The sequence below is a fragment of the Heterodontus francisci genome, chromosome 13 (genome assembly GCF_036365525.1).
Source record: "Heterodontus francisci isolate sHetFra1 chromosome 13, sHetFra1.hap1, whole genome shotgun sequence".
Taxonomy (NCBI): Eukaryota; Metazoa; Chordata; class Chondrichthyes; order Heterodontiformes; family Heterodontidae; genus Heterodontus; species Heterodontus francisci.
In genome coordinates this window covers 79,549,131-79,574,639 of record NC_090383.1, presented here as the reverse complement: position 1 = coordinate 79,574,639, position 25,509 = coordinate 79,549,131, and the positions used below count along the sequence as shown (strand labels likewise).

At 43.7% G+C, this 25,509-nt stretch overlaps 1 protein-coding gene across 1 annotated transcript in view; it reads left to right on the top strand.

Moving 5' to 3' along the window:
* ush2a (Usher syndrome 2A (autosomal recessive, mild)) overlaps positions 1-25,509 on the top strand; it is a 1,262,450-nt gene that overhangs the window by 607,482 nt on the left and 629,459 nt on the right. The window contains exon 35 of the mRNA XM_068045693.1: positions 161-332. Coding sequence (XP_067901794.1) covers positions 161-332 — 172 coding nt within the window. The remainder of the gene's footprint in view (positions 1-160; positions 333-25,509) is intronic.

Genomic DNA, 25,509 nt, shown 5'->3' with positions numbered 1-25,509 from the left:
GGTTTCCTAAAATGTTCAATAATCAAATTTAAATAGGTTGAATAAACTCTTGAGAATTCTATCTGTAAGCTAATCAACAAAGATGTTATACCAACCATAAATTAATTGTTCGCATATCTATTCAGAACCTTAGTAAATTATATTTTTCTGACAAATTTAGGTGGAGGGAGCCTTCAAAAATTAATGGGCATCTTAAGCGCTACTTGCTATATGTTTTGACCATTGAAGACAATTTGAGCAACAGTGATGTGATGTATAACAGCTCCGACCTGTTTATGGATTTCACTCTGAGACTACTTGTCCCTGGGACAAGATATTTCATAAAACTTTCTGTGAGTATCCATTTTTTATTAAATTTAATAATGTTTAAAACTATGGTAAGGGTTTTTTAACAACCTTTTGAGGTCTTGCATAAAAATGCTAATCCATTAATGTGTGATCCCCTACCCAGAAATGTTCATATCTGGACAATCATAATGACATAACTGACTTTGTAATCCAAAGTGTCCACATTGCACCATTTTGTGTTCATTTGCAAATTTTCCCCAATCGGTCACTTTGGATTTTGGATTTCCTGTTTAATTAAATAAGAATACTGTGTTTGTGAGACAAAATGGGCAGAATCTTACCTGCCAAAGGGAGGCTGGTTCGGGTATCTGTGGCATGTTAAATCCTCTAAAAGTGACGTTGGGTTGGGATCCCAACACACACTTTTGGGTTTCACCTGAGAGGGTTTGCAGACATGTGGGGAACTCCCTTGGAGCTGTCGGGTAAGTAATTGTAATGTGCATTCTTGCTTTAACAGTCAGCGCACGTATTTCCTGAGCTGTCTGCAACTTGCCAGGCGAGTGCACAGCGAGGAGTGCTTCTTCAGTAAAGGTGACAGGCTGGGAAGCTTTTGAACAGTGAAACTGAAGAGCTCCAGCACTGCCTAGGTGAGAAGTTGGTGCTTCCAGCACTTCTTCTCAGAATGTGCTTTCACAGCTTGGCAGTTGATTTCCAACTTTGGGGAAGTCAGTTCACCTGTCGTCTTTCACTCACCTTGAGCTGCACTTCCCTGCTGTCTGCCTTCACTGCAGCATGAAAGCAGCTTATGCAACCCCACCTTGGACCTTGAATGAGGAATAAGAGGAATAGCAACACCAACAGCACCAGGAGCAGCAGTAGCACTAACTGCCTTCTCCTCAGTCGTATGCAGCTTCACAGTGCAAAAGGGATGGACACAGAGGTCCAGGTCAAAGGAGGCGAGATCCCCAACAGAGGGTCTGCAGGCAGAGAATTAGCTCTCTTAACATGTCTGAGCACCAGTGCCTCAGGAGGCACAGGCTTTCATGCCTGGCTGATATCTGCAGCCTCCTGGAACAAAACCTCCCTCCCAGTGGACCAGTTGGGCACGCATTGCCAGTGGTCATCAAAGTGGCTATCACTGGAGGGCCCCCTCCCTCCCTGACCCCCTCCCTAGTTCGCTGCCTCTCCCTGGAGTTCTGTGCTCTCTTCTGCAAGAAGAAAAGCAGAAACTTATGAATGTGAGAAATGGATTGTGTGGAGCGGAGGGAAGGACAATGTTTGTGCAGAATGACTGTCAGGCATGGGTGTAAAATGATGCAAAGATGAGGGTGAGTGTGAGTATTAGCTGTCCAGAAGGGGATGGGAGGAGGTTCCTGGAGAGAGAGGAATGAGTGGGGCTGCAAGATGTGTTGGTTTGAGCAGTGCTGTGCAAGGAGAATGCTGGGAAAGTCAGAGTGTGTGGTTTGGCACCTGAAAGTGTTCTGCCACTCATTAATCCTGCCCTCCTGAAGTCTTGGATCCTCTTGGTACACTGTCTGCAGATTAGCATGACACAACTGCTGCTCACCCTCCTTGGCCTCTTCCATGCATGCCTGCTTTGTTTGAGAGGCTGGCCTCTTCCTCCTGTCTTTGGGAAATATCAACTCACTACCGTCCATCAAATCCCGTAGTGGGTGTATCATCCCAACTGCCCTCTCTGATTGTTTGGGAAACCCAGAAGCGGGATGCAAATGCTGTGGCTCGGTTAAAGTACCTCGGCCAGATAGGTTCCTGACTCGCTACGAGCCTCCCCACTGCGTGTGGGTCAACTATATAGTAATTCCACCCAATATTGCTCCACTCCTGTCATGGCTCTGTGACTGAAACACAGGGCAGGATTTTCCTACAGGGGTGGGAAACAGAAATTGGAACGATTTCCGGATCCCGAACTTGCCTTGGGGGGAAACAGTCATTGGGATTTGGATGGAGGTGCCCCCTTAATTGGCATGGAGACAGATTCCCAGTCCAATTAAGGGAGACGGGCAGGCTTGTGAAGCTGGAGGGCCAATCAGAGGCCGCAGGCTGTGATGCAAAGTAAGTAACTGAGAAGGCACTTCAAGAGGGAAGCACTCCTCACCAACATTTTTAAAAGGTTAATTAAAAGGTTCTTGTAGCCAAGCCACCACTGTGGGTAAAGGTGGGGGGGAGGGGCCCTCTACAGGGCAGCATGTGGCTGCACCCACACCCAGCCAGGCAGGGAAGGCCTGTAGGCTGCCTGGAGCAAGGCAACCACCCCTCCGCCCTGACCTGTCACTGGGTGCCTGCTTTCAGGCTCCTGAACTGTCCTCTGCCGGTGCAGTAAACTGGAGGCTGACTGGAAAATTTGAATTAACAAGACTCTTAACGAGCCTAATCAGTCACCTGCCGCATGGGGTCGGGTAGCCCTGATGGCCCCAAACCCGCCTCAGGAAAAATGGCCTGCTCCGGGAATGGGCTTGGGAAACTGGGACGCTGGCCGGCACTGGTATTTTCAGGCCACATCCACCTTCGTTCCTATGCTTGGCGGGACCTGAAAATCCTGCCCACTCTATCCTAATCTCCTAAAATTTTAGATTTTGGTAAAGTAACTTCTAACAGGATGAGACAGAGACAGCTGACAGAAAACTAATCAAAACTGTTATTGGATGAAACTGCAGATTACCAATTTTCGCTGTTCAAAATTTAATTCAGCTTAATACGGGACCCTGAAGGGGCAAGAGCTGTACTTACCAAATAAAACAGCCATGGTCAATAAAAGAGGTGAGAGGTAACAAAATTAAAGGAAAGAACGTACAAAAGTGTAAAGAATAGTGTAGCTCCATGGGACTGGGAGAGATATAAAGGAAGACCAAAAGGATAGTAAGAGCTGCAAAAAGGAATACAGAAAGAAACTTGTGAGGGATATCAAGATTAACACAAATGGTTTTCCAGTTGTATTGGAAGAAAAAGAGTAAATTGGGCTCTTTAAAATCAGCTTGTTGAATACTGTCTTCACAGTAGAGGCAGAGGATAATATATCTGACATTCCAAGGAAACTAATAATGAATCAACGAACAGAACTCACTAAAATTAACATAAACAGGAGAATAGTATTAGAAAAAATAATGCACTAATGACTGATAAATCCCCAGGTGACGAAATTGCAGATTTCTGTTGCCATAATTATCCAAAACTCTCGAATCAGGAATTATCCCTTTATATTGGAAAATTACAAATGTAACTCCATTATCTAAGTAATTTTTTATTATTCATGGGTTGTGGACATTGCTGGCAAGGCCAGCATTTATTGTCCATTCCTAATTTCCCTTGATAAGGTGGTGATGAACTGTAGACCATCTGGTACACATACACCCACAGTGCTGTTAGGGAGGGAGTTTGACAGGTCTGGGTTTGCCATTGTCATTTGCAGTGCCTACATAGATGCCAAATGTTGCATCCAGTTTTATTCCTTTTCAATTTTTGTATAGTGGGTTTGTATAACTGAATGGTTTGCTAGACCATTTCAGAGGGCAGTTAAGAGTCAAGCACATTGCCATGGGTCTGGAGTTACATGTAGGCCAGACCAGGTAAGGATGACAGATTTTTTATTTTACAATAATCAATGGTAGTCTCAAAGTCACCATTACTGACTAGCTTTCAATTCTAGATTTTTATTAATTAATTGAAATTTTATCAGCTCCCCAGAGTATTAGCCCATGTCTCCAGATTATTAATCCAGTGATATTACCACTATGCCACCATCTCACCACACAAGTTACCACAGAGTTCTGTTAGGTAGCAAATAATGTTTCCCAGCTGGAGGTGCATGACTGCTGCTGCACAGCAACCATAAGATCCCACACAGACTGTGACAAGTCAGCCCCTTTTACTTACCGTGCATGCGCAGACATGCAAAAATATTTAAAGGGACCATGCACTTAAATAAATTACTTGCGCACTCCAAAAAAAATTAGAGGGTAGATTGATGGGGTGTTTCAGGACTTTGACACAGCGATAATGAAGTAACAGGCTATATTTCCAGTTTAGGATGGTGTGTGATTCAAAGGGGAGCTTGGAGATTGTGATGTTTCCATGCACTTGCTGCTGTTCCCCTCCCGGGTAGTAGAGGTCGTGGGTTTGGGAAGTGCTGTTGAAGAAGCCTTGGTAAGTTGCTGCTGTGCATCTTGTAGTGAGTGGAGTGAAGTGCCAATCACGCAGGCTGCCTTGGCCTGAATGGTATTGAACTTCTTGAGCAGTGCTGGAACTGCACTCATTCAGGCAATTGGAGAGTATTCCATTACACTCCTGGCTTTATAGATGGTGGACAGGCTTTGGCAAGTCAGGAGGTGAGTCACTTGCCACAGAATACCAACCTTTGACCTGCTCTTGTAGCCACTGTAATTATGTGGCTGGTCTAGTTAAGTTTCTGGTCAGTGGTGACTCCCAGGATGTTGATGGTGGGAGATTCAACAATGGTAATGCTTTTAAATGTCAAGGGGAGGTGGTTAGACTCTCTTGTTGGAGATGGGCATTGCCTGGCACTTGTGTGGTGTGAATGTTACTCGAACTGAGTTAAGCCTTTATTAAATTTTACAGATGGAGTACTTTTTTGTTATATTTATTTTTCCTCAAAAATTAGGAGTTTTATTTTTTTCCTGAACCCCTTATTTTTTTTAAATTTTTCCATGAGAGAGAGAAACTAGGAAATTATACACCTGTTACTATAACATCTGTTGTGGGGAACTTAATGGAATCTAGTTAATGGAATCTATAATTCAGGGCAGAATGACTGAGCACTTAGTGAAATTTGAGCTGATTAGAGAGAGCCAGTATGGATTTGTAAATTGTCGGTCGTGTCTAATGGAACGAATTGAATTTTTTGAGGAAGTGACTATAGTGGTAGACAGGGGCATTTCTAGGGATGTAGCTTATATGGACTTCCAGAAGGCATCCGCTAAGGTTCCACATAAGAGACTGTTAACTAAATTTAAAACTCATGAAATTGAAGGTGAATTATTGGCCAGAATTTTATGTTGAGCGGGAGGTCCCACCCACTGGCTGGCAAGTGCGGGGCGAGCCTGCCTCCACCAAGCCTGGGGAGCCACGCCGGGATTTTCACTCCCCAGGCTCTGAATTGGCCTTGGGCAGGACTTCCGCCTCCTTGAGCAGGAAGTCCCGCCTAATGGATCTGCCGGCCAATCAGCAGAGGAATGTGTTGTGCAGTGGGAACAGTTGGGCCATGGGGGGGGCCCTCCATGGGACACAGGGTGCTCAATCATGAAGCCCACCCCCCAGCTTGTAAAAACTAGTGGTGTTCTTGGGGCCTTTGCCGCCCAGCCGCCGCTGGTAAAATACCAGCGGCAGCAGGAAGAGGCCCTTAAGTGGCAGTTAATTGGCCACTTAAGGGCCTTGATTGGTCTGGGGTGGCGGGCCGTTTCTCGACACCACTGCCACCCCTTGTAAAATTGCAGCGGAGGTGGAAAGGAATTGCCCCCTGCATCCCACTCAATTTTACAGCCCACCTCCCCACCTCGCCATCAGCCCGCTCGTGTTGGGGGCTATAAAATTCCTAGTCATTGACCTGGTTGGGACTTTGATTAAGTGGTAGAAGACAGAGAGTAGGGATAATGGTACGTATGTGAATTGTAGTCAAGAGCATAAAAATAGAGAGACAATAATAGATTAAGTGCGTGGACAAAACTGTGGCAGATGGATGTCAATGCAGGTAATCCTGTGAGGTCTTCCATTTTTGACCAAAACAAGATAGATCCATGTATTTTTTAAATGGTGAATCGTAGAAAGTTTACTGCACAGAAAGAGGCCATTTGGTCCATAACCTTGTAGGTTTCAGCACTTCAGTGCACATCCAAGCACCTTTAAAATGAGATCAGGTTTTGTGCCTCCACCACCCTTTCAGGCAGTGAGTTCCAGACCCCCACCACCCTCTGCATGAAAAAATGTTTCCTCACCTCTACTTTAATCTTTCTACCAATCACTTTAAATCTATGCCCCCTAGTCACTGACCTCTCTGCAAAGGTAATTAGGCCCTTCCCATCCACTCTATTCAGGCCCCTCATAATATTGTACATCTTTATCAAATCTCCCCTCAAGGAGAACAACCCCAGCCTATCCAATCTTTCCTCATAGCTGTAATTTTTCAGTCCTGGCAACATCCTCGGAGATCTGCTCTGTACCCTCTCTAATGCAATTACATCCTTTCTGTAATCAGGTTACCAGAACTGCACACAGTACTCAAGTTGTGGCCGAACTAATGTTTTATATAATTCCAGTATAACCTCCCTACTCTTATATTCTATTACTTGGTTAATAAAGGAAAGGATTCCTTATGCCTTCTTAACCATCTTATCGACCTGTCCTGCTACCTTCAGGGATCTGTGGACATACATTCCACGGTCCCTCACTTCCTCTACACTTCTCAGTATCCTCCTGTTTATTGTGTATTCCTTTGCCCTGTTTGACCTCCCCAAATGCATCACTTCACACTTCTCTGGGTTAAATTCCATTTACCACTTCTAGGAACATCTAGGAATAATGGAGGTCTATAGAGATTTACACAGATCACTAAAATGTAGTAGTCAGATACAAAAAAAATCAAAAAGGCTAATGGAATATTAGTCTTTATAACTAGAGGGCTAGAACATGAAGGGCAGGAAGTTATATTGCAGCTATACAAACTCCTGATCAGAAGTGTGTCTTGAGTACGATGTATATTTCTGGGCACCACAACTTAGAAAAAATATATTGGCTTTGGAAGGAGTGCAGTGCACATTCACTAGAATGTTGCCAGTATTCGAAAGGTTACATTATCAGGACAGATTACGCAAACTAGGCTTGTATTCCTTGGAATATAGAAGGTTAAGAAATAATTTGATTAAGGTTTTTAGGATTTTGAAAGAAATTTATAGGGTAGATAAAAGTAAACATTTTCAGTGACTGGGGGATTCTGGGACAAGGGGATATAACCTTAAAAGCAGAGCCAGGCAATTCAGGAGAGAAGTTAGGAAATGCTTTTTCATGCAAAGGGTACTAGAAATGTGGAATTCTCTCTCACAAAAAGCAGCAGATGCTAACTCAATTAATAATTTAAAATATGAGATCAATAGATATTTGTTAGCCAGGTTATTAAGGGATATGGAGCCAAGGCAGGTGGATGGAGTTAGGTTTCCGATGAGCCACAATCTCATTAGTGCAACAGGTTCGAGGAGCTGAATGGCCTACTCATGTTCCTATGTGAAGTTCTTTTTTGTGTTTCAATGGGGGCGAGTCTTAACATGGGTATCAGCATGGGATTGGGTGCTGGTGGTGGCTTAAATCGTGAAAAATTCTGAGCACGTTGGAAAATCAGAACCAACCCGCCAACTTCTGGGTTTTACCAAGGCAGGACGGAGGCGGGTAGCCAACTCACTCCCGGAGCCATGGAGTGGGGGCTGGCATTTTCAATGTTAACGAGGCTGGTAACCTCTGACTTAAATAAAAACAAGAAATGCTGGAAATACTCAGCAGGTCTGGCAACATCTGTGGAGAGAGAAGCAGAGATAACATTTCAGGTCAGTGACCCTTCTTCAGAACTGGCAAATATTAGAAATGTGAAAGGTTTTAAGCAAGTAAAGCAGGGGTGGGGCAAGAGATAACAAAGGAGAAGGTGTAGATAGGACAAGGTAACAGAGAATAACCAACCAGAAGGTCATGGAGCAAAGGAAAACAATATGTTAATGATGTGTTGAAAGACAAAGCATTAGTACAGATAGGGTGTTAACGGACTGAAAATTGAACAGCCGCAAGTACAAACATGAAAAAAACAGTGGGTAGGAAAACTGAACAAACTAAGATAAAATAAACACAAAAAAAGATAAAAAATAAAAAAATAACTAAAAATAAAAGTAAAATGGGGAGCCCGTCATGCTCTGAAATTATTAAACTCAATGTACAGTCTGGCAGGCTGTAGTTTGCCTAATCGGTAAATGAGATGCTTTTCCTCAAGCTTGCGTTGATGTTCACTGGAACACTGCAGCAATCCCAGGATAGAGATGTGAGCATGAGAGCAGGGGGGAGTGTTGAAATGGCCAGAAACTGGAAGCTCAGGGTCATGCTTTCGGACTGAACGGAGGTGTTCCACAAAGCGGTCACCCAGTCTGCGTTTGGTCTCCCCAGTGTAGAGGAGACCACATTGTGAGCAGCGAATTCAGTATACTACATTGAAAGAAGTACTCAGAGTGGATGCAGGAACAGCACACTGACATGCAGAGGATGCATGCCAGACTCAGCAGCATTGACTAGTCAGTGGCACAAACGCGCAGAAAGGCATGGAGTGGAGACCAGCTGCGCCAACCTTGTGGTCCCCTTCACAGATCAAGGGTGCCTTGAAAGGGCTGAGGGGATGACAGATGGTGAGGAGGGGGCCCCACTCATGGGGGTTCTCTCAGCATCATCCAGCTCCATGGCCCCTCCGACGGACGAAGCATCTGTGGAGTCACACCCTGTGACTGAGGCTGCCCCTTCAGTGATGCTGGCGCTGCAGCTTTTGGAGGTGTCCCCCGGAATCATCAGGATGAGGACAGCCACCAGGGGTATCCCAGGCCTAGACAGGCACAAGCGAGCAGCCTGCCTCTGTTGTGTAATTGCCTTTAAGAGTAATGTACCTTTAAAATGTTAGTATGCTAATGAACTACATGCCAGGATGTAGTCATGTGACTGCATGTCAGTGCCTCTCTGTAACTGTAACACCAAGAGGCAAGACCTGCAAATAGATAGCTCTGTACTGTATATAGCTGTTCTTCTTCTTCGGCCTCCTTGTCTCGGGAGACAATGGGTAAGCGCCTGGAGGTGGTCAGTGGTTTGTGGAGCAGCGCCTGGTTGTTAACTGTTTAATAAACCTGCTTGAGATCTTCAATAATCGGAACTCTACGCATCTCAGTTTTGTGTTGCATCAGACAACATAAAAAAGCTTCTCATTTCATGGTGGCAGTGGTGGGATGAAAAAAATCCAAGTTTGAAGACCACAGGAAAAGTGCTTTAAAAATACCTACAGCTAGAAGACAGAAAGTTAAAAGAAACACTGGACCAAACAGTGTAAAGAAAAAAACTCACCTTCAGCTGCAGAAGACAGTGCTCTGAACGACAGCCTGCACATCAATCACTGTGATCGGGTGAGTCAGTCTGCCATCGGTACAGGAACCCCAGTTTTAAAAAAGAGAGAAGCCTTTAAGTCCTTAAATGATTGATTTCTTTTTCTCTCAAAGGCTCCCTGGGAGAGTAAAATGTACGGGGAAAACCCGATCCCTTTCTTGGGCTGATTGTGATAGACGCCATTACAGGAGGTGCCCGACAGTGAAAAGTGCAGGAATCCTTCATTCATGCAGATCACAGCCAGAGCTATAAAGAGAAGCCATTAAATCATTCAAAGGCTGAAGAGATTTCTTCACTCAGCCAGAGTTTTTAAAAAACACATAAAACCACTCAACCATGAAGAATTGCCTGGCTGGATAAACAAACTCACAAAAAAAATGCACTTGAAATACCTGTTGCTCAGCAGTGTAAACAAACCGGCTTAGTGCGGGAAGCTAGACAAATAGACAAGCTGCTGCTGTCAACCAAGCCAGACAGTCTAAAGAAGAGATTTTTTTTTTAAAGCAATACAGTGCAGAGTCACAGAACCAGGTCTTAAAGCAAGTTCTGAAAGCAAGCTTTAAAGCACAAGAACAGCAGAAAGATAGATTCCAAGTTTTCCAGCATGAACTGGAAAGCCATGGATATTCTGTCTGAGTTCAAACTGTTCCAACAGAGAATGCTGTTATGCTTTACAGACCAAGTAACCAGAAAAACAAGCACTAAAAATAATGATAGCGATTGGAAATGAGGGGTACACAGAATCAATACCTTTGGATTATATGAACAGGAACAGAAAGATCCCTTAGAGATATGGAAAGTGCTGGAAAATCAGCTCTAATTGAGAGTGAATTTTCGAATTTACCGCCTAGAATTGATGTCCTAATGGCAACGGCCACAGGAATCAATAGACCAGTTTGTCAGCAGATGCCGTAGTAAGGGCAATGAATGCTATTTTTCAGAAGCTGAGCTATCAGAGCAAATAATGGAGCTATTGATTATATCAACACCCATTGAAGCATTTCAGAAAGACCTCTTAGGAAAAAGAAAGGTCACAGCATCAATGCACTACTGGAAAATGGCAAAAAATATGAAGCCACCATAGCTGGACAATAGCACCTGTAAGCACTAGATGCAACCAACAGTATCAGCACCAAAACCAGGTCGAAAAGAGCAAGCAAGCTGTGTGGTAAGTGCACTCTGTACCACTCACGGCGAAATTGTTCTGCATTTCGAGATCTGTGCAAGGCGTGTGGTGCAAAAGGACACTGGGCCCGCCTATGCAGGAATTCTGGCTTGAAAGATGCAGCCAGAAGCCACGGTAGGACAGGAGCCAACAGAAGACAGACGCAGCAACATAGCAACAGCAGCAAGGAAAGCGCCAGAGACCTGCATAAATGCAAACCGATACATGAAGTCCACGGCGAAACAGACTTGAGCCAAGACTCAGAGACGTGTAAGTCTCAGTCAGAAGACAAGCAAGCATTCCACACTGTGAACTTGACACATCATGTTGATGAAGTCCAACAACTGGAAGCTTTTGCCACCATCAACATCACGTGCCCAAAGAAAGCTGGCAAACATACACTTAAGGTCAAGATTGACACCGGCACTAGTGCAAATATCCAACCAGTCCGAATTCTCAAAAATATGTACCGGAGACACTGGAAATCAATGATTAAATCAACAACTGCCAGGTTATCTGCATACAACGGGTCACTCGTCCCTTGCAGTGGCACACTAACCGTGCAGTGCAAATACGGAAAGTCGGTATGGAAGCCACAAACGTTCTATCTCATAGACACAAGCGGACCAGCAGTGACAGGACTACCAGTGTGTAAGGACCTCAACATCATAACTATCCATGAGAGCATTTCCAAGGAGAAATCTCCAAGGACCGGACCCTGCTCGCAGCCCTCTGACCAGCATCAAACGGGGCAGTCTGGAAACCCAGTAACAGGACGACTATGCCGCACCTTCACTTCTGCTCTCTAGAGAACTGCCAACACCATAACGAGCCAGAATGGCCAGGTATCTCCATGAGATCAAGTACTCTTACCCCAACAAGTCCTCAATCCTGAGCCCCAAGCCTTCAGGTGCTGAGGATAAGGAGATGCGAAGGACACGCAATGTCCTGAAGAGGCAGAGGAGGAATGAGATGAAGCATTGTCTGTTGGCTCTTCGAGATGAAGTCCTGGAACTTTCCAAGAATGGCGAGAACCCAAAAGTGGTCATCTTGAGAAAAACAACAGAGTATGTTAGCAGGCTGAAGGCAGAGCAACAGAAAATGAATGCAGAGATGTAGAAACTGCAGAAAGACCAGAAACAGATGAGGCGCAAAGTCCCCGAGCAAGAGTTGTCAAACCACCAAGACGACCTATGGACTTTTGAGCCTCTATTCTTGTAAATTTCATAATTTCTAGCTATGTGTAAATAATTTTGATGTTGTCTAATGTTATGTATTTTTACTGTTAGTATACAAGGCTTATCTTTGGAAAGAAGGGGGAAGTTGTGTGATTGCTTTTCACAATAATGTACCTTTAAGATCTTAGTATGCTAATGAACTACGTGTCAGGATGTAGTCATGTGACTGCATGCAGTGCCACTCTGTAACTCCAACACCAAGAGGCAAGACCTGCAAATAGATAGCTCTGTACTGTATATAGTTGTTAGCTGTTTAATAAACCTGCTTGAGATCTTCAATAATCGGAACTCCATGCATCTCATTTTTATGTTGCATCAGACAACATAAAAAAGCTTCTCATTTCAGCCTCTACCTCATTCTCTGCTGTAGGGGGGGCGCCTTGTAGGAGGCCACCACATTGGTGATGTCACTTATTGACTATTAAACCGTAAATTAATAATTATTGACTATTAAACCGTAAAGCACTTAGAAAGTCGTTGCACTTAGGCTGACTTGTGTGTTTCCATTTCATGTTGCAGAAACTGCGGAGAATTTCTTTTTAATTCATTCATGGGATGTGGGCATCGCTGGCCAGGCCAGCATTTATTGCCCATCCCTAATGGCCCTTGAGAAGGTGGTGGTGGTGGTGAGCTGCCTTCTCGAACCGCTGCAGTCCATTTGGGGTAGGTATACCCACAGTGCTGTTAGGAAGGGAGTTCCAGGATTTTGACCCAGCGACAGTGAAGGAATGGCGATATAGTTCCAAGTCAGGTTGGTGTGTGACTTGGAGGAGAACTTGCAGGTGGTGGTGTTCCCATGCATTTGCTGCCCTTGTCCTTCTAGTTGGTGGAGGTCATGGGTTTGGAAGGTGCTGTCTAAGGAGCCTTGGTGCATTGCTGCAGTGCATCTTGTAGATGGTACACACTGCTGCCACTCTGCGTGGTGGTGGAGGGAGTGAATGTTTGTAGATGGGGTGCCAATCAAGCGGGCTGCTTTGTCCTGGATGGTGTCGAGCTTCTTGAGTGTTGTTGGAGCTGCACCCATCCAGGCAAGTGGAGAGTATTCCATCACCCTCCTGACCCTCCTGACTTGTGCCTTGTAGATGATGGACAGGCTTTGGGGAGTCAAGAGGTGAGTTACTCGCCTCAGGATTCCTAGCCTCTGACCTGCTCTTGTAGCCACGGTATTTATATGGCTACTCCAGTTCAGTTTCTGGTCAATGGTAGCCCCTAGAATGTTGACAGTGAGGGATTCAGTGAAGGTAATGCCATTGAATGTCAAGGGGAGATGGTTAGATTCTCTCTTGTTGGAGATGGTCATTGCCTGGCACTTGTGTGGCGCGAATGTTACTTGCCTCTTATCAGCCCAAGCCTGGATATTGTCCAGGTCTTGCTGCATTTCTACACGGACTGCTTCAGTATCTGAGGAGTCACGAATGGTGCTGAACGTTGTGCAATCATCAGCGAACATCCCCACTTCTGACCTGGGAAGTGGGAAGTAAGGGTTGGCAGAGTGATAGAGTGTGTTGGTGAAGATTGTGTTAGGTTATGAATCTGGAGCCTTCTTGCCCCTGCTTCGTCACCCACGCACCCCTGCTGCCTAAGTGTCTGCCTCTCCTCTGGAAGATGCTGCTCATCAATACTGGAGGCCCAAACTCGGTGAAGCCTGATCCCATCTCCTCTTGTGCCCTTCCTTTGTTGGCATTAGACTGTGGAGTCTGCCTGAACTCCCACCACCCAGCCCAAAAAAAAGCCCTTGTCAAAAGTGCAAAGGTATGAATGCTATTTTTGATGAGGTAAAATGAAAAATTTGCAATTATGGGAAATCTGTACTAAAATGCTAAGTGTTACAAATCGGCAGTAGGCCCATAAACTTCCCCAAAGAGAAAAGTCAGATTAACATCTCGGGTGTAGATCTATTCAGTTACAGCAGTAACAAAAGCTTCCATTTATAGAACACCTTTCATGTTGACAAACATCCTCAACAGAGCCTGAGGAAAAATAGACACTAAGCCAAAGAAGGAACGATAAGTAATAGTGGCCATAAAAAGTGTCTACACCTTAAATATTAGCCTGCCCTTTCTTTTTACTGGCGCTAATACTTATTAGTGTGTTGCCAGACATTTCTGTTTTTGTTTCAATCTATAGGGAATTCTATCTGTCCAGTGTACCTTGGTAATTTGCTGCTGCTATCAGTTCTGCACCATTTCTGTTGCCAACACAGTGAAGGCCATCTCACAGCCTTCTCTCTTCAATGCTGCCTTTGCCTCTGTCCCGCCACTGCAGATCGCTCCCCAATATGTCACAGCCTCCTCTTTCACGTCGTGGTTCTGATGGCCGTCAAATTCGAACCATAAAATGAAAATCCAAATCTGTCCCCTGAACAAGCTGACAAGAAGCTTGCCAATGGCCTTAAGTGGCAATTTAAAGAGTTTGGGCAGGTTGCCTCTTCTGGCTCCCGTTGGCACCTTCCAAAATCTGAGTGTGCCAGTCTCACATCAGAAAAAAGGCATGCTGACCCAGTGCGGGGGCAGGTTTAAGCAACTGCCCGCCCCCGAACAATCCAAAACCCACACATGGTGACCATTATTAAGACTAGGGGCTGAATGTTATGCAGCCGATGGGGCTCCTGACCCTGGGCCAGAAAGGCAATGGAGCCCTGCGTCAGCCATTTGGGGGACCCCTGGCTGTATTTTATGGCGCATGGGCAATTAACTACCTGACACTGGGATCCTGCCTCCAAGAGCTGCTGGCCAATCAGAGGGCTGGCAGCTCAGCAGTACAACTGGGTGTGGTGACCACTGCTGGGACGACAGCAGACCCCAGACCAGGGCAGCACTGCAGCCTCAGAGAGGAAGTAAGTGGGGTGGGGTAGGGATGGGTGGGTTGCTGAGGACAGGGGAGGTTGGTATTGGCACAGGGGCAGTCTTTGCCACCGGGGCCATCCATGGGCCACAGATTGCCCAAAGAGGAGGCCCCCCACCAACCCACAGGGAGGCCACCTGGTGTTACTCGGTGTGCTGTGCTACTGGTAAAATGCCTCTGACTAAATTGAATAGCATCAGAAAGGCACCAGGCACTCCAATGCTGTCTTTCCTTGCAATTTAGGGTCTCTGCTTGCCTATCATTAGCTTTTTATTCTAGATTTATTAATAAATGGAATTTAAATTCCAGTAGTTGTTATGGTGGGATTTGAACTTGTCTCCAGAGGATTAGTCTAGGATTATTAGTCCTGTGACATTACCACTGCACTACTGTTACCTTACTTTGTTAACTTGGCTAGTCTACTCTTTTCAGTTGTTAACGGTGTTTTGCACAATGGTCCTTTGTTTTTTATTTGGTTTCTCAATAAAAATATTATTTTCTTAAAGAAAATTTCTTGTCCCTATTCTGTAGTGATATAGTAGGGTGGATGTCTAATGGGGTCGTTGAATCTATTTTTCCTGTTGATGTATTGATTTATTCAGCCATTAGCTTCATGAATTAAGCCATTATTTTCCACCATGGGAAAGTATCTGCTGTCTGAGACTAGTCATTTTAAAAAAGAACACTTGGTAATCAGAGGGGGTGGAGTAATCTGATTCCTTGCTCATTTATTAGTAGAGTGTAAATTCTTCTTCTCTGGTAGCAAAGTTCGGAGGTGGATGGAGGTGGATTTAGGGGTGGGTAGGAAGTAATTACATTTTCTGGTCATGTTGTCCAGCTGCTAATTTTTTATATTATAGATGCGACCTATAGCTTAAGAGAAACATCTTAAGATATTTTACAAGTGGGGGTGGTGTTGTGGGGGCAGGGGTTGGACAGTGAACAACTGTATGCACATCTGCTTTGTAGAAACAGACAAATATTTATTGAAAGTGTCTCTTCTGTTAGGAGATACACTTGCTATCTTGTTCAAGGAAGTATTATTGGAAATATTGCCTACAGAAGTACTCAACCATGCATAATACAACTGGGACTTTCTGCGAGCATCATTCATCTATTTCCGTGCTAAGTAAATCCTCAATTTTACCCACAGTTATGTGTGCAAAATCACTTGACACAAACCAATTCTTTCTTAATTATCAGCTACTTCCTAATGAATTCTACTGCCAGTTTTATATAAATTTGTACTTAGCTGTTTTTCACGTACCTTTTCAATTTGTTTGTTCAATATGGTGAAGAGTTCAAATACCAGAGGAAATGAGTCAACAATTAGAAAGCTGGCAGCAAGAAGGTTAATTCAGGCAGAGCTTATTTATACAAAGAGTAATGCATTTATACAATAAGTTAACTGGGAAGGCCACTGAAAAGTATAGCATAAATGGTTTCAGAGAAAATTAGATACATTTCTGGAGAAAGAAAGAATTACATGTTATGGCAAGAAGACAGTTAGGTGTGATTCAGATGTGTTAAAAAGGGTGGGCTTGTTGGGTCCAAAGACCTTTTCCTGTTCCTAAAATCTTTTATTTGCTTATAGGTCTTGAAATTATGCTATGATAGCATTTGTATGCTTGTCTAAAATTCCTCTCACCACTACTTTAGCAAAGATGCTGGTTCATTTATTACAAAAAGGAAGAACTTGCATTTAAATAATGCTTTCACGACCTCAGAACATCCCTAAGTGCTTTACAGCTAATGAAGTATTTTTTTTGAAATGAAGCCACTGTAGTAATGTAGGGAAACACAGCAGCCAATTTACACACAGAAAGGTCCCATCAGCAGCAATGAGATAATCTTCAAGCTGTGCTATGGGATCTTTCATGTCCACCTGAAAGGGCAGACAAAGCCTCAGTTTACCATCTCATCTGAAAAACGACACCACCAGCAGTGCAGCATTCTCTCACTACTGCACTGGTACATTCTTGATTGGAACCTTCTGACCCAGTGGTGAGAGTGCAACTACTAAGCCAAGGTTGACACTAGATAATTCAGCTAAAATAGTTGAAAGGAATTTCATACAAACAAGTGATGTGTTCATACCTGTTATGCCTCAGCATAATTTCAGGTCATGGTTCTTGTTATGTATTTCCTTAAAGTTCATTAGTTACATTTTACAAATTTGTAATCACGGGGTGCAGCTTTGCCACTGTTACAGATGGAAAATCCTGCAAGGTTCATGACCTTCATCTATGAATTCCAATATTTCAGTGACTGAAGCTGTGACTGGGAGCATAAAATTATGAAATGCTTTCTCGTAGCACTGTTTCAAATAATCTGATCTAAAATCTGTCATATTCAAGTCAAAGCCAATTTTTTTGATTATTTGAAACAATTACCTAAAACAATTAGTTTTAGATTGGCTAGTGCTTTTCATCTCTGAGAATGACAAACTAAATTAATCCAGACAAAGGTGACTAAAATGACCCAGTTCTGATAGTTACTTCAGAAAAAGTATGAAACTTTGGCAATCTTAATTAAGCTACAAGTGAGCATAATCTAACAAACAATTGTACTTGATCATGAAGGTTAGATTGAGAAGCCAAGATGGAGATTGAAAATTTAACTTGGTGTCATATAATATTAGTGGTTTTGCAGGTCATGCTGGTCTCAGCTGTATCTCTCTTGAGATATTGATTTACATAATAGTCCACTGCACTATCATACAGTTTATGTAGACTGAAAGGAGGTTAATGCAAAGCTAATCTTTTAAAAAAGAAGACAAGATGGACGCAGGTAACTACAGGGCCATTAGCTGGACATCAGTAATAGGAATGATGCTTGAAGGAGTCATTTAGGATGCAATATATGATTACTTAGATAGAGAGGGACATATGAGAGCCTCTCAACATGGCTTGAAAAAAGGTCATGTCTTGCAAAGTTGATTGTATTTTTTGAAGAAGTCACCAAGATGTTAGATGAGTGAAGCCCAGTAGGCATTGTATACTTAGTCTTCCAAAAAGCTTTTGACAAGGTATCACACAAGAGGCTTAGCTACAAGATCAAAGCTTCTGGTATCAGTGGCGATATATTGAGCTAGATTGAGACTGGCTGGAAGGCTGTAGGCAGAAAATAGTTATAGATGGATCTGGATGTGTTTGGACACCAGTTACCAATGGTGTCTCATAGGGATCAGGTTTGAGACCATTGATCTTTACTATTTTTATTAATGATGATAAATGTACATGTTGGGGCATGATTGGCAAGGTTGTGTGAGTGCCAGAATTGTAGATAATACCTGCTTCAGACAGATCTTGATGTGTTGGAAGATTGGGGTTGTGACCGACAAATGATGTTTAACTTGGAAAAGTGCAGTGTTATGCATGTGGCCAAGCTGAACATTGTCATGCAGGCCTCTACCTGCTAAGAATGAGGCATATTAATTTCACCACATGGACATTAAATTTCAAATTGTTGCTGGGAAGAAGAGAAGGCCTGATACAAGGGGTTGCCAAGCCCTGGGCTGGAAGGACATTTTTGCATATTAGCAGACACTGCTTGGAACAAAGGACCATTCCATGACCCACCCAATACACAATACAGAAGTGGTTATACCAGTCACGTGACTACCCTGCTGGCCAACTTGGGAGTTTTAAATTGAAGAAACAGTGTTTGAACTGGCAGAAAGCTCTGCTCCTGGATTGAAAAGATCTCTTCTGGCTGGCTCGCCGCAGCCTCTCCTGTCTGCTCCCATCTCTTTCTCATGGAACTGAAACCCGCTGAAGATACATGAACCCCAAGAGAGAAAAGTCTCCTACATTGAAAAAGGTTTAAGAAGAATACTGGGCCCCAACGAAAAGCAAGATCTACCTACAAAAGGACCCTACAGTGAGCTTGAAGAACCATAACAACAATACCTCAGATAATGCCTCAAATCTTTCCACTTTAATTTTTCTCTGTTCTTTTCTGTCTCTATTTGCATGTGCGTATCACGTATGCATGCTATTGTAGGGTGCGGCGTGTATCCATAGGCATTAACCTAATTGGAGTTTTAAGTTTAAGTTTCATAAAATTTCACCTTTCTTCTTTAAACCTAAGAATGCCTGTTTGTGCTTGTTTCTTTGCCTTATAATTGGAAAGCGGTGAACAAGGATTCACCTAGACCTCTTTCTCACCTGGTTGGAACAGAAATTTGGGTGCTAGCATACGGAATTGACCTACAGACAAACGAGCGAAATTGGAAGTGGGAAGCCAAATTGTTCCCAAGCAAAAAAAAGAGCAAGATTAATACAGATTTTCTTGTGGTTGTGTGTGATTGAATACTAACATGTCTGCAACTGAAGCTAGTAGCTCTCCAAACCAGGGTGAAGTAACTTGGGATAAGTTAAAAGCACTGTCTATGGAGAAGTTGAGGAAAATGGCTGAGCAGTGTGCGATCACTGTACGTGGCAAGGCTAGGAAGTCTGAACACTAATGGCTAGTGGCCACCCATTTTTCCCTTGAATCTGAACACGCAGAAACAGGGTTAGAAGCAGAATCCGACAAGGTATTGTTAGCAAAGATACAATTGGAATAGAGGAAACTTGAATTAGAAGAACGAGAAAAAGAGAGGGAGACAGGAGAGGGAGAAAGAGAGAGACTTCCAGATGGATCGTGAAGAAAAACAAAGACAGGAGAAGGAATGAGAGAGAGAGGAGAGAGAGAAAGAAAGAATATTCCAGAAAGAATGCGAAGAAAGAGAGTTGAAGCGGCTTGAGTGAACTAGGGGGCGACAGAGTAACCCTGGTGAAAGCATGGCCAATATGGAGGAGCGTAATTCAGGGCTAGGTACAGAATTGTTAAAACTAATTCAGCTACTCCCAATCTATAATGAGGAAGATGTGGAGGCATTTGTTGTGTCCTTTGAGAAACTGGCAAGGCAGCTAAAATGGCCAGCTGAGACCTGGTCTCTTTTACTGCAAAGCAAGCTAACTGGAAAAAGCCCATAAGGTTTATTCCCTGTTGCCAGATGAGAGTTCATCAAATTATGAACTGACCAAAAATGCAATCCTTGGGGCATATGAATTGATACCCAAAGCCTATAGCCAAAAGTTTAGAATCCTCAAGAAGCAAACTAATCAAACTTATCTGGAGTTTGAAAGAAGTAAGCAGCTGGCTTTTAACCAGTGGCTGAGAACTCTTAAAGTACAGCTCAGCTATGAGAATCTCACAGAGGTAATTCTGTTACGGGAATTTAACAACTCTCCCACTCTCAATAAAGACCCATGCAGAGGAGCAGTGGGTTCAGAGAGCCTGGCAAGCGGCTGTTCTGGCCGATGAGTTTGCTTTAATTTATAGGTCAGTTTTCCAGGGGAGAACCTTTTCTAATCACCCCCAAATATCCGAAAAGGACAAACGGTGGGAAGGTGATATCCGCCCAGGCAATCCTGGGAGAGAAAGGAAAGTAGGAGACCTAGGGGGCCCTCCTCTAGCCAAAAAGGATGGTGCTGTGAGCAAGAGTGAGACCCGGCGACCTGTGTGCTTCCATTGCAATAAAGCAGGGCATTTAAAAGCTGACTGCTGGAAACTAAAGGGGAAACCGGTAGGGTTAATCATGGCACACCTGCTCAGTGAAGACGGGACCCTGATGGAAAGTACAGCAGAGCAAGCTGTGGCTTTAACTGCAGTAAGAGTGAGACCCATGAAGCTTACGGCTGCAAGTGCAGGAAAATCTAATAGGATTCCTGACAGTTATCAGGGTTTTGTGTCTAAAGGGAAAGTAACCCCATACCCCTCGAATGGGGCAAGCAAGCCCATAGTAATTCGCAGGGACACAGGGGCCACTAGATCCCTTTTACTGGGAAAAGGCCTGATCTTTCCCCCAGAGAGTGCAGTGAACACCAAAACGGTGGTGAATGGTATTGGAGGGCAGTGTATGCCTGTACCTGTACACCAGGTGCACCTGGAGTGCAACCTAGTTTCGGGACCGGTGACCGTAGAGATTGTCTGTGGACGGGGTTGACCTGCTGCTAGGTAATGATCTGGCGGGGGTGAAGGTGGTCACCCCCCCCCCCCCCACCCCAACAGTAATGAAAGAAAGACCACAGGAGGTCAGAGAGACAGGGCAGTGGCAGGAGACGGTCCCCTGCAGTTTCCCTGAATGCGTAGTGGATCAGGTCAGGATCAAACCAGCTCCCCCAGAGGAGACTGCATCAGCAATGCAGGCAAATGACCATGAGGTCTACCTGTCCGAGACTTTCTTTGCAAAGTTAGGAGACCCAGGGAATGAATTAAATGGATTTTTCCTAGGTGAGGCTCAGCGAGCTGACCCAGTATTGAGAAAATTAGCACAGGCTGCCCAGTCTGAAAGTGAAGCAGAGGGAGTCCCTGATTGCTACTATTTAAAGAATGTGGTACTAATAAGGAAATGGATTCCTCCTCACAGACCTAAGAGCAAGGAGTGGACAGTAGTTCACCAGTTAGTGGTGCTGCAGAGGCACCGGACAACAACATTAAGAAGGGCCCACGAGACTACAGTGGCTGTACATGCTGGTATACGAAAGACCAAAGCCCGCATAAGACAGCAGTTTGACTAGCAAAACTGCACAAAGATGTGGTGGACTCCTGCAGGAGTTGCCACATGTGCGAGTTTGAGGGGAAACCCCAACCTACAGTGAAAACTGCACCCCTAAGTCCTGTACCAGTGTTAGGAGGACTCTCCAGCAGAGGGCTGGTGAACTGTAAGGAACTCCTGTCGAGAACAAAAAGGGACAGGCAGGCACATGGCTGACAAAAGGTTAGACAGGGAAGCGGAAAAGGTCACCAAGAGGGCAGGTTAAAGAAAGTCCGGGAGGAATCCCGGATGAAAACCCCTATTGTCTGGTCAGCGAACCCCGAAAAAATTGAAAAATTAGACCCCACATCCTCCTACATAAGTGCAGACTCTAGAAGCACCCCACCAGAGTTGCTAACAGCATTTACAAGAACCTACAGAGACAAAAAAAGACCTCTGGGGCAGAGAAACCTTTAGGGTGATGCCTCACTTGGGCAAAGTGCCCTAGGGGTATACAGCTGAGTCTGCACAAATACCTGCAGGCAGGAGTGTCCCAGAGAACAATGGAGAGATTAACAAAGAATTCCCGCCCACAGTCAGAGGAAAAGGGAACCATCTATCCCCTGAAGTCAAAAGCCTTTGCATGACTCAGCAAAGCACTGAAAGAGAGTTCAGGATAGACCGCCCACTACTAACTCCCCTGAAAAAAAAATTACCTCAATAGGAACAAAACCCGAGGCAGTCATGTCAATGGGCAAACTGAAGAAAAACTTCCCCAAAGAACCACATGGTTACTGGAATACCATAAAGGGGAAATTAAAGCAGCAATGGCAGCAAGAAAAGACAGTTTTAATAAGTTTTAGGATTTATGAATGAATGGAAATGAATGAGAGAAATGCATGGTTTTCTGAATCTTATATATTTTCTCTCAACCCTTTTAATGAAATGCGCCTTTTTTTTCAAATTGCATTTCATTCTCCTGGGTGTGGAGGTGTCATGCAGGCCCCCACCTGCCAAGAACAAGGCATATTAATTCCACCTCATGGACATTAAATTTCAAATTGTTGCTGGGAAGAAGAGAAGGCCTGATACAAGGGGTTGCTAAGCCCCTGGCTGGAAGGACATTTTTGCATGTTAACAGACACTTCTTGGAACAAAGGACCATTCCCTGACCCACAAAGCCAGAAGTGGTTATACCAGTCACATGGCTACCTTGCTGACCAACGTGGGGAATTTTAAATTGTAGAGACAGTGTTTGAACTGGCAGAAAGCTCTGCTCCTGGATTGAAAAGATCTCTCCTGGCTGGCTCGCTGCAGCCTCTCCTGTCTGCTCCCATCTCTTTCTCACGGAACTGAAATTCACTGAAGATACATGAACCCCAAGAGAGAAAATTCTCCTACAGTGAACAAGGTTTAAGAAGAATACTGGGCCCCAATGAAAAGCAAGATCTACCTACAAAAGGATCCTACAGTGAGCTCGAAGAACTGTAACAACAACACTTCAGATATTGCCTCAAATCTTTCCACTTTAATTTTTCTTCTGCTCTTTTCTACCTCTATTTGCATGTGTGTGTTGTATATGCATGCTAGTGTGGGGCGTGGCATGTAGCTGTAGGCTTTAACCAAATTAGAGTTTTAAATTTAAGTTTCATAAAATTTCACCTTTCTTCTTTAAACCTAAGAAAGCCTTTTGTGCTTGTTTCTTTACCTTATAATTGGAAAGCGGTGAACAAGGATTCACCAAGGGGAAGCTAAAATACAGTGCATTTAAAAATAAAACCCTGTTACAGAAAGACCAGGTGAAGGCTGAAAGGGAACCCTAGACTTCTTTTTCATCTGGTCGTAACAACATGCATACACCTTGCAGGGAAAAGCATTAAAGCAGATGGAGAAAGAACGAGATCTGGGGGTAAGGAACATAGGAACACAGGAGCAGGAGTAGGCCATTCAGCCCATCGAGCCTGCATTCAATATGATCATGGCTGATCATCCACTTCAATGCCTTTATCTCACACTATCCTCATATCCCCTTATGTCATTTGTCTTTAGAAATATGTCAATCTCTGTTTTAAACATACTCAATGACTGAGCTTCCACAGCCCTCTGGGGTAGAAAATTCCAAGGATTCACAACCCTCTGCGTAAAGAAATTTCTCCTCATCTCTGTCCTAAGTTGCTTTCCCCTTATTTTGAAATTGTGTCCCCTGGTTCTAGACTCCCCAACCAGGGGAAACATCTTAGCTTCATCTACCCTGTCTATCCCTTTAAGTATTTTGTAGGTTTCAATGAGATCACCTCTCATTCTTCGAAACTCTAGAGAATACAGGCCCAGTTTCCCCCATCTCTATTCATTGGACAGTCCCGCCATCCTGGGAACAAGTCTGGTGAACCTTGGTTGCACTCCCTCTATGGCAATAATATCCTTCCTAAGGTAAGGGGGCCAAAACTGCACACAGTACGCCAGGTGCAGTCTAACCAAGGTTCTATACAATTGAAGCAAGACTTCACTACTCCTGTACTCAAATCCACTTGCAATAATGGCTAACATACCATTAGCCTTCATAATTGCTTGCTGCACCTGTGTGTTAGCTATCAGTGACTTATTGACGAGGACACCCAGGTCCCTTTGTGCATCTGCACTTCCTAATCTCTTACCAGTTAAGAAATACTCTGCACATCTATTCCTCCTACCACAGTGGATAACCTCAGATTTTTCCACATTATATTCCAACTGCCATGTTCTTGCCCACTCACTAAGTCTGTCTAAATCCCCTTGAAGGCGCTTTGCATCTTCCTCACAACACACATTCCCACCTAGTCTTGTGTCATCCAAGAACTTGGAAATACTACATTTGGTCCCCACATCCAAATAATTGATATATATTGTGAACAACTGCGGCCCAAGCACTGATCCCTACAGTACCCCACTAGTCACAGTCTGCCAACACGAGAATGATCCATTTATTCCTACTCTGTTTTCTGCCTGTTAACCAATCCTTAATCCATGCCAGTATATTACCTCCTAGTCCATGTGCTTTAATTTTGCTAACCAACCTCCTGTGGGGGACTTTATCAAAGGCCTTTTGAAAATCCAAGTATACCACGTCCACCGACACCCCTTATCAATTCTGTTAGTCACATCCTCAAAAAACTCGAACAGGTTTGTCAAACATGATTTCCCATTCAGAAATCCATGTTGACTATACCCAATCAGATCATTATTATCCAAGTGTCTTATCACATTCTTTAGAATAGATTCTAGCATTTTCCCAATGACTGATGTAAGGCTAACATGTTTGTCATTCCCTGTTTTCTCTCTCCTTCCCTTCTTAAATAGTGGGGTGACATTTGCGACCTTCCAATCTGCAGGAACCACTCCAGAATCTGTAGAATTTTGGAAGATGATCACCAATGCATCCACTATCTCCATAGCTACCTCTTTCAACACTCTGGGATGTAAAATATCAGGTCCTGGGGACTTATCAACCTTCAGCCCCATTAATTTCTCCAACACAACATCCTTACTAATACTAATTTCCTTCAATTCCTCATTCCCCCTAATCCCTTGGATCTCTAATTCTGGGAGATTTCTTGTATCTTCTTCAGTGAAGAAAGCCACAAAGTAATCATTTAGTTTCTCTGCCGTTTCTCTATTCCCCATTATAAATTCCCCTGACTCTGCCTGTAATGGACCCACATTTGTCTTAGCCAAACGTTTCCTTTTTACTTAACTATTTTACAGTCCGTTTCTATATTTTCTGCTAGCTTATATTCTATTCTCCCTTTCTTTATCAGCTTCTTTGTCCTCCTTTGCTGTATTCTAAAATCTTCCCAATCCTCAGGTTTACTACTATTTCTGGCAACTTTATAGGCCTTTCCTTTTAATCTTATACAATCCTTAACTTGCTTTGTTATCCACGATTGACTGCCTTTATTTTTTGGGGTTTTGTGCCTTGAAGGAATCTATAATTGCTGTAAACTATGTAATATTTCTTTAAAGACTATCTATTGCCTATGTAATGTCATACCTTTTCATGTATATTCCCAATCCACCTCAGCCAATTTGCCCCTCATACCTTCATAATTTCCTTTGTTCAAATTTAACACCCTGGCTTCAGATTGAACTACTTCACTTTCAAACATAATGTCAAATTATGGTCACTCATCACTAAAGGTTCGTTTACAACAAAATTATTAATTAGTCCTTTCTCATTACGTAATATTAAATCTAAAATAGCCTGTTCTCTAGTCAGTTCCTCAACATACTGCTCTAGAAAACCATCCCTAATACATTTCAGAAACTCA